Here is a 9,773-nt window from a genome sequence, read left to right as displayed (position 1 = left end):
GACCTCCCGGTATCGGGAGATGAAAAATTCGACTCTATTCTCACGGTTGTCGATCAAGGGCTGTCCAAAGCCACCCTGTTCATTCCTTGCCAAAAAATGATTGATTCCGAAGGTCTCGCCAAATTGTTTCACCGGTTCATATATCCCTGGTTTGGTATCCCGGAATCTATAATCTCAGATCGAGGCCCGCAGTTCACATCTTCGTTTACCAAGGAACTCTACAAGGCTATAGGGATCAAAACCAAGTTGTCTACGGCATACCACCCACAGACTAACGGAGAAAGCGAGCGAGTCAATCAAGAAGTGGAAGGATACCTACGGTTGTATTGCTCCGAGTTCCCAAATTCCTGGAGCAGCAAGCTACCCTCCACAGAATTCGCCCACAACTCTCGCGTCCATTTGGTACACCAAATGACCCCCTTTTCCCTATTACTCGGCTACGACCCATCGCCATACCCGGAAAAAAGGTTGACTCTGGTCCCGTTGGTTGATGAAAGACTGGAACGACTCGCCGCGAGCCGGGATGTCGCGGTACTGGCACACAAGAAAGCACAGGAGTTAATGAAGTCTCGCTCAAAAGGGATTTATGTCGTGCCCAAGGTTGGAGACCGCGTTCTCCTGGATACCACCAACCTGCGCATCAAAAACCAGTGTGATAAAGTTGCCCCCCAACGTCTTGGACCTTTCGTGGTGACTCAGGTTGTATCACCTGTCGCCTTCCGATTGGACCTCCCTGGAATGTGGAAGGTACACCCCGTGTTTCATGGTTCTCGGATCTTCCCCTTCATCAAAAACGAGGTATATGGGACTGCGCCCGCAGCTCCTTTACCCGAGTTAGTAGATGATGAGGTGGAGTGGGAAGTCGAGTCAATTGTAAATCACAAAACTGATGGTCATCGAGGAAGAAGAAAGTACCTGGTCAAGTGGAAAGGGTTCCCTCATTCATCCAATACGTGGGAACCCAAGGAACACTTAAAAGAACACGTGACAGAGGCATTGGATCAGTACAAACTTGCCCGACACCTCAAGAGTTAAATGGACTCCCCATGTTCTGTAAACACTGAAAATGACTACACCGACCTCCCTGTCCCAGAATCCCTTTACCACACTGACGACGATGGGCTCGTACCCCCCGTCAGTGTCTATGCCCCAACCTCGCCTCCAACATCCCCCACCGGTTTTTATGTATCCAGGTTCTCCTCGCCCCTCTCTCAACCCCGTCCGGTATCGCCCCCTGTCACCCACCCTCTCTGACCACGTCCACTCCAGGGAGTCTTGGTCAGACGTGTCCCAGGTGCCAAGCCTGCGGCCGCCATCGGGAAGGACGGAGGCTGTAAGGGAAAGGCAAAAGCAGAACCTGGTCATGACTCCGGTAACCCAGCCACCACCACCGGTCCAGCCGATGCTCCCGAACCTCCCTACCTACGCACCACCTTCATGACCTACTCTGACCGAGGCCAACGCGCTGCCCTCGATGTCCTTGCCGCAGCAGCCGCTGCCCGGATGGACCAGCAAAGACTACCAATCCCAACGTCTGAATATGTGGACGTTGTTCAGGCACTTGACCTCTTCCATGACGGGGACGACATTAACAGGTGCACATCAGAACAAGTTGCGTATTTTGGGATGCTGTCTGAAATCTACTGAGCATCAGACGTGATCAACGGGCTGGTGTCCAAGATTCGAAACCGGAAACTCGCAGGAATGGCCCCTCTATTGGAAGTAATAATGATCAACATGCTTGAAAAGGCGTCGTCGGACCTCACCAAGGCTATCACAGGTGGGGCTTATCACCACTTACGTCAACAACAGATAGGGGAGTTCCTTGCGCTGCCTGCTTCTCGAATTCTTGACCAGATTGTCCCGAAAGAAGCAAAGCCAGTGGAGGTTAAGCTAAAAGAAGATGTAACGGATCAGGAGAAGGAGAGGCAGTGGCGCGCCGTGGAACTAGGGTTCACCGACTCCAGAGAGCTGTTTAAAGAGGTTGGTGCCCGTTTGGGGACAGGAACTCACAATTCCTCTTGGGAGGTGTTGTTACAGGACGCGTCGTGGGCCGGTATTCATAAAAACTACTTCAATGCCGTCCACACCACCGACCCTCTCCCTGTGACTCCCTTTGTCCCCATCCCTACAGATCAACTTCGCTTCTACCTCGGAGGACAGTCTCCGGTACCCACCGACCATCCTCTCTATCAACACGCCTGCTTCCAGTGTCGTTACCTGGGACATTGGTCGTGCCGCAACGGACGGGGGTCCCACTTTACTCCATCCTTCGAGGAACCGCCATCTCCATCGCCTTCGTCGCCCATTGCCAATAGAATGCGTTCCCGCGTTTACACTACTCGCCGACCCCTATCCAGCCGCCCCAACGCGACTTCTGGCCCATCCTCAAGGGTCTGAGGACCTTAGAGGGGGGGTGATGTTACGCTTCTGTCAAGGGTCCTTCCTTTTTTGACTTTTGGCGGTCACGTGCATCATGTGCCTTGTCGCGTCGCTGATACTCGTCGTCGTTCTAGGGGTATATATGTTGCGAGGGAGGCTCGGATCACCCATTGTCCAGGTATTTCCAAAACCTGTTGAGACTCATCATTTGTGATCCGTGACGTTCACCGCTCTCGTAATGGTAGAGATGTCCCTTCCGTGTTCCGTTGACTCTTCATGACTCGTTTATGCTGTACTATAGTTCCGGTGTCTGGCTCCTCGCTGCGCATTGATTGCATAGCTGGTATAGCCTTCGTCTCTCTGCCTACCCCCATCACTAACACCGGATGACTCTTATTTATTTCAAAGATTAGTTCGTTGACTACTGCGGATACGCGTCGCGACGCGCCTGTCGCGACTGGTACGGTACTCTTACTTAGGGGTATTTAAGCCCACGTACTTTACCATGTATCCCCAGTTTTTCGATAGCTTGCAACTGAGCTAATTACTTTGCTTCAATCCTCGTCTTCTCTCCGTGCGAACAACCTTAGGGACTCGCCAGTAGACAAGACCTCTGTCGGATCTTTGCAATAACTCAGCCATAGGGGTTACGACAAGTTCGGCCCGTAGTCTCCCACCTCGCGCGCTTCGTGCCTATTCCATTTGAAGAAGTCACCGCGCTTGGGCATAACACAAGAAGACATTGATGCTATAGAATGTGAGGCTGAAGGTTTGAGAAGGACAAAGGCATCAATGCAAAAGAGGAGTGGCCAGTCTTCTGGGAAGAATTGTGGAGATGAGGATAGATTTGAGCAGGGTATGAGGATACCACCATCAGTCCTCAAGGGTTGTAATGAATCCTTCACTGCAGCTGATGAGAGACATCAGAAAGTGAGCTTAATCATTTAACCTGTCTGCAATATTCTGATGGTGGTATAGGCAAGTACCCAATTCTTTTCAGATACTGGAGTTATGGCCCTACTCTGTCATCATGATCATGTTATTCACCTTGCCAACATGACTTCAGCAGGGGAGAAGCAACACTATGCACTTGCCCTTATCAAATCATTATTCAGTCACCTCCCTGATGATGTTCACATTGGGCTGTTATATGACATAGGCTGTCAGCTTGAACAGAGCTGCAGAAAGTGGGGCTACCTTGGGCCATTTCTGCCCCAAATTTCTTTTGCTATATCAGTCTTTCATGCCTTTGGTCATCAATGGGCTTGCCAGCTCATCTATCACCCTTGGAAATGAGAAGGGTTTGGACTTTCTGATGGAGAGGGTTGTGAGTGATTTTGGAGTTCAATTAAGTCACTAATACCATCTCTGCAAGTTTCTGGGGTATGCAGTTAGTTGTGTCACAAAATGCAGGCTAATATTTTATTCAGTATCATCAACACCTCTTTGTCATTGACTCCCAGGTGCACTATCTTAACATGAAGCGTCTTACTGGTCTTGGCCAGTGGCTTTTGCAGTGCTGGAACCACTGTCAAGAAAAAAAGGCTTCTGCAAAAATGGGTCTAAGAAAATCTGGAATCAATATTCAGACACTTCAAGCTGAATGGGAGGCTCAGGTTTCAGTACAAACCAAGCCAGCATCTCATAAGCTTCCTGTATAAGTGATTCCTCTTGCTGTGAGCTGACAGTAAATTAAGGGTACTCTGCAAAAGCCACAGAAAATTTTATAATGCAAATGATGGCAACTCAGAAATCACTGGAAACTTGTGATGCCAGACTAGATGAACTGGAGAAGGGTCTTCTCTGAGGAGGAGCTGATATGACAAATTTAAATATACAGATAGCTGAGTGTCACAAAAAGATTATGCATTTCAAACAAGCTTCACAAAGACAGAGGGCAAGCCTTGGAATAGATGGGTTTGCAGAGCTTTCCAGGCTCCAGAATAGTTCCTTTCTTCAGGCTGGTGGTTCTTCCTCTTCTAGATTTATAAGTTGATTGAATTCAGTGCATTCAGCTGTGTATGCATGCATTGGAAATCAAGAAGCATATCTGAGACCATCTGTGTCAACAAAAGTTTGAATTAGAGAGACTAGAACAGTCTTACTGCCAGATAGTTAGTGGTAAGTGGTGCTCTTAAGCATTTGCCTCTTGTGGTTGACTGCTTTGAAGAACAAAAACTTCAAATCCATGTGGAAGGATCTGTCTGGTGACAAGAACCTGGAATTGTCAAGCTTTCTACCTCCTACAATAATTTGTGTTTGCAGTTGGTAGCTCTCATCCACCAGGGGAAAGCCCCTCAAGGGGCCATAGCACCTATACTGATCCAAAGGGATGGTTTGTTCAAACTAGATGTGGATGATGATATCTGGCAGGATATTGGTCTTGAGGATGATTCTGTGGGATTGCCACCAGCTTGGTTAGCTGATGAAAGGGTGTGCTTGGGGATCAGGTCACTCCTTGAGCTGAAGAGGTGTGAGGAGGAGGAAAGGAGGCTCCTGTATAAAAGAAAAAGCTTGATGGAATGGCACTCAGAAGAATGGAGACAGCTGGAGAAATGCAGAGTGGATGCAGGTAAGAGAGCTGTTGTGTCATTGAATGTATTAAGACAATTGAATGAAAATCAAGTGCAGATCTTGCATATGAACTGGACTGCAGGGCTTCAGCATTAGCAAGTTTGAGTCTCCTGTGGCAGGAAAAATTGAGGGACTTTCCAGGAGGTGCTGATGAGAGCTGGGAGGCAAGGGTTGAAGAATGGAGGAATATGGATTATGCACCACTCATCATGGACATGGACAGAAATGAAGAGGTGGGATGGGAGGACTTGGAATCTGAAAATGATGATGGGGATGATGAAGTGCTTGATGATGATTTGCTGTGTGTTGCTGAGGAATTTGCTCTTGCAGATGAATATCACCAACAGTTCAGTGAGATGTCATTGACAGAGTTCTCATGGGCAGATGACTGGGAATTAGATGTATTAGATATGGATCTCCCATCATCTCCAAGTAAAAGACCACATAGGTAGTAAAGCTAGTCTTGTATGTCTCTGAAAAATTCATTAGATGAGTTTCCATGGCATCTGAGGTATTTTAATATACCAGGAGTATGCAGAATTGGGGGGATGGCCCCCAGTAACCTCCAAAGCTATGATGAAACATGCTACTGGCCTCAAGAAAGGGGGTGGGATGTCCCACAGTAGCCTCTGAAGCTTTCATTGGACATCCCACAGTAGCTTCCAAAGCTACCATGGGACATCCCATTGGCCTATGGAAGGGGGAGTGGGATGTCCCACAGTAGCCTCTGAAGCTATCATGGGACATCCCACAGTAGCCTCTGAAGCTATCATGGGACATCCCACTGACCTCTGGAAGGGGGGGTGGGATGTCCCACAGTAGCCTCTGAAGCTATCATGGGACATCCCATTGACCTCTGGAAGGGGGGATGGGATGTCCCACAGTAGCTTCCAAAGTTACCATGGGACATCCCATTGGCCTATGGAAGGGGGGGTGGGATGTCCCACAGTAGCCTCTGAAGCTATCATGGGACATCCCACTGGCCTCTGGAAGGAGGGGTGGGATGTCCCACAGTAGCCTCTGAAGCTATCATGGGACATCCCACTGACCTCTGGAAGGGGAGGTGGGATGTCCCACAGTAGCTTCCAAAGCTACCATGGGCCATCCCATTGGCCTATGGAAGGGGGATGGGATGTCCCACAGTAGCCTCTGAAGCTATGATGGGACATCCCACTGGCCTATGGAAGGGGGGGTTGGATGTCTCACAGTGGCCTCCAAAGCTATCAAGGGGCATCCCACTGTCCTGGGCATGGGGCCCCATGCCAATTAGATCATATAGCATCCTATGCCAGTGGGGCACTCACATGCTCATCCCCCACAATAGAATCATTTTGATACTATGTATGTATGTATGTATGCACCTCAACCATAAGTTGGAAACAAAAGTAGTGATCCTAGTAAGGAGTGACTGTTGTAACAAATGCAAGAACTTACAATACTATTGGGGGGATTCTGAATCCATTAACCTTTAGTAATTGACAGGTTCACCTTCATCCACATTGCACAATTCTGCAGATGGCATCACACAAACACACTTGTTGCCCAGTAGTCTTCATATATCACTTAATATGTATAGCAAGTGTTTTTTTGGGAGGGTAATGTTTTCATCCATCCCCCCAGTTTGATAGGTATGCTCATTGTCTGGATGATGATCATAACAGTAATGTGTTTGTGATTGAAAGTCAGGCATTCCAATGTGGGTGTGAGCTGCACTTTTGCAGTTGAGGACCCCTGACACCTAAGGCAGCTGTTGGACAGCCCAAAATATATTACCAGGGGGCTGGGATTATGGGACATCCCAGGTCCTGCACACTGCAAATAGCCCTGGGACATGGCCAGATGTCCCTGGGATGACCTGGTCTGAGTGGCTTTTAGCTTGGATGATTTGTAGAAAAACTTCAGCCTAAATGCTTATGAAAATTGGTTACCTGAAGTGGTGAATGGTCCCAGCAGTCTTACCTCCCAGCTGCCATCCTGTCTGGTGCCCATTCAATTATGCACCCAGGCCTGTATGATGCCAGAAGGCAAGCCATGCAGTCACTGGACACATGGTCCAATCAGCATAACCAAGACATGCAAGATGCTTTGCAGCACTGGCCAATGGTTTTTACTAATGTCTCAGTAATCTTTAACCAGACCACCCCTTTTCACTGGGACCCACACTCATGGTCCAATTGGTATGACATGCTGGTCACAGTTGGCAATTATGAAGATTGTATATTGGATATCCCCACACCTGGCCTTCAGTTCCTTTACAACCCTGGCACTGTAGTTGCTTTTTGTGGCTGGCTTCTTTGTCTTGGGGTTAGTTCTGTGGTGGGAACTGATGTTGCTTTGCTTACTACATGAGGGACAACATCCACAATTGGATAGGGATACCTTGTGGGGATTGGATGAGAGTTCAGAATGTCCAGAGTTGGTTGATGCCTGCAGGTCCAGTGGGACATTCCATATAACCTCCACTTATCCTATAGGGGGTCAATGTAAAGGTAGTTCTATAGATATTATATTTTCCATCTACCTCTCCCACATGTCAACTATGGCTAGCCAGTAATTGTTGGAACACTTCAACTTGAGCTGACTCCAGTCAGACAGCACACTAGGATATTGGCTTCCTTGTTGTGTACAAGACTGTTGCATATGTGCCAGACCACACAATTGGTGATCATAATACATGGGCTGACTTGAGACATATGGGACACTGCATCATGGGCCTACCATACACAATGAAACACTGCAATATTTGTCCAGCCTGTCTAACAGGATCATAATATCCAGGCCCACCCCAAGGACATGGTACAATGGACTATGGGCACTCCTATTTGGGCTGAGTCCAATCTGCACAGTACACTGAAATATGCTCCCACCATTCCAAATGGAACACTGTGGGTCCAGCCAAGCCATATGACATGGGCCACTGATATATAAGCCCCATGGACAATAGATTGCCATCCAAGCCAATACATATGGGACAATATTTGTATGGCTCATGCATTTGCAAGGAGATGCCAAAAGACTAGCCCATCATCTAATCCAGTGACATTAAGCAGCATTAGCTGGGTATCCATGCCAATCAACCACCATAGGATTGGCATCTGTCCCAGCCCCCTAGCATAAGGCTGGTAGGTGTCCCAGCTCACAGTCATCAACCAGGCATTTGGCCCAGCTGACAGGAATTGGCCAGAACTTATACTGGCCCAATAGAATCCCACTGGTGTGCCTTCTGAACCACTGTAAATAGCCTGGAGGTTGTGATCCATCCCAACCAACTGGAATTAGCTCAGCATTGACACCAACCAACCACCACTAGCTTGGAATCTGTGTTGGCCCCTAGATTCAGGCTGGTAGATGTCCTGGCCCACTGGCATTAACCAGGAAACTGACCCAGCTAACTGGAATTGGCCAGAATTCAATTCATACCAGCCCAACAGAATCCCACTGGTGTGCCTTCTGATCCACTGGAAATAGCCTGGAGGCTGTGATCCATCTGGCCCACCTGGAATTAGATGAGCATCCATGCCCACCAACCACCACTAGCTTGGCTTCTACTCCAGCCTACTTGCATTATACCAGTATGTGTCCTGGCTTACTGATACTAGCAGGGAACTTAGCTAGGCATGTATGCCAACCACCTGGCATAAGCCTGGCATCCATCACAGCTCACTAGCATAAGGCCAGTATGTGTCCTGGCATACTGGAAGTGGCTGTAACTCATACTGGCCCAATGGATGTACACTGGTATGCCTTCTGACCCACTGGAAATAGTGTGGATGCTGGGATCCACCCTGGCAAACTGGCATTAGCTGAGCATCCATGCCAACACACCACCACAAGCTTAGCTTCTGTACCAGTGCACTAGCATTTGCCTGATATGTATCCTGGCACACTAGCATAATGCCAGTATGTGTCCTGGTGCACTGGCACTTGCCCATCAGTTGTCCCAGCTTACTGATATCGGGCAAAACTCATACTAGCACAATAGAATCCCACTGGCATGCCTTCTGACCCACTGGAAATAGTGTGGCAGCTGTGATCCATACCAGCCGACTGGAATTAGCTCAGCATCCATGCCAACAAACCATCACCACCTTGGCATCTGTGCTGGCCCACTTACATAAGACCAGTATGTTTCCTGGCTTACTGGCATCAGCCTGGCATTTTTCCCAGCTCACTGGAATTAGCCTGGCATTCATACCAACCCAACAGAATTACAGTGGAATACCTTCTGACCCACTGGCAATGGCTGACACATGCCAGGCTCATGCCAGTGAGCCAGCAGGCAAACCAGGTTAGTACAAGACCTATCCCAACTTGCCAGAACCCATGCCAGGATTATACTAGATGACCAGCACAGATTCCATGCTCATGCCAGTGGGTTGGCATAAATCTCAGCCTCCAGGCAAATGCCACTTGGCCAATAACCATACATAACTAATGCCAGGCTAATCCCTGATGGCCAGTACAGATGCCAGGTTAATGTCAGTGTGCCAACAGGAATGCAAGGTCAATACCAGGATAATGCTGTTGGGCTGGCACACATAGCAGGCACACCAATCCCAGTGGGCTGGCAGGCATTCCCAGTTTATGCCAGTGTGGCATGGATTCCAGGCAAATGCCAGTGGTGCAGTCTGCCCCACAGGTGTATATAGTACAGTAACCCCTCAGCCACACTGTGCAGTACAGTGACACCCAATGATCATGGCTATGCTGTGTGACATGATGACTACTCAGAGGTGGGCCCAACCTTAGCCAGTCTGGGCAACATGACTGATTGTCAACCTCATTTGGTCATATGATACAGTACAAAGTAGGTACAT

The 9,773-nt window shown here is 48.6% G+C and overlaps 3 protein-coding genes across 3 annotated transcripts; 2 read left to right on the top strand and 1 right to left on the bottom strand.

Annotated features, from left to right (window-relative positions):
• Positions 1–3,240: 3,240 nt before the first annotated feature.
• On the top strand, positions 3,241–3,678 carry F5J12DRAFT_903843 (uncharacterized protein; the record flags this gene model as incomplete). Its single annotated transcript, XM_051748460.1, has 2 exons — positions 3,241–3,312; positions 3,361–3,678. 2 exons carry the CDS (start codon positions 3,241–3,243, stop codon positions 3,676–3,678), a joined length of 390 nt encoding a protein of 129 aa, XP_051602981.1.
• A 915-nt stretch (positions 3,679–4,593) lies between these two features.
• Positions 4,594–4,875, top strand: F5J12DRAFT_709745 (uncharacterized protein; the record flags this gene model as incomplete). The annotated part of the gene is made up of 1 exon (XM_051740620.1): positions 4,594–4,875. A coding segment is annotated over one exon (282 nt), but the record flags the coding sequence as incomplete, so codon positions are not given.
• A 3,068-nt stretch (positions 4,876–7,943) lies between these two features.
• Positions 7,944–9,555, bottom strand: F5J12DRAFT_780504 (uncharacterized protein; the record flags this gene model as incomplete). Its single annotated transcript, XM_051742481.1, has 6 exons — positions 7,944–8,187; positions 8,341–8,452; positions 8,547–8,588; positions 8,621–8,842; positions 9,071–9,127; positions 9,468–9,555. The coding sequence occupies 6 exons, from the start codon at positions 9,553–9,555 to the stop codon at positions 7,944–7,946; spliced, it is 765 nt and encodes a 254-aa protein (XP_051602979.1).
• Positions 9,556–9,773: the final 218 nt, after the last annotated feature.

This window comes from Pisolithus orientalis, assembly GCF_024613125.1.
Source record: "Pisolithus orientalis strain OTSU chromosome Unknown F5J12scaffold_5, whole genome shotgun sequence".
Classification (NCBI taxonomy): Eukaryota; Fungi; Basidiomycota; class Agaricomycetes; order Boletales; family Pisolithaceae; genus Pisolithus; species Pisolithus orientalis.
This window is presented reverse-complemented; position numbering and strand designations above follow the sequence as displayed.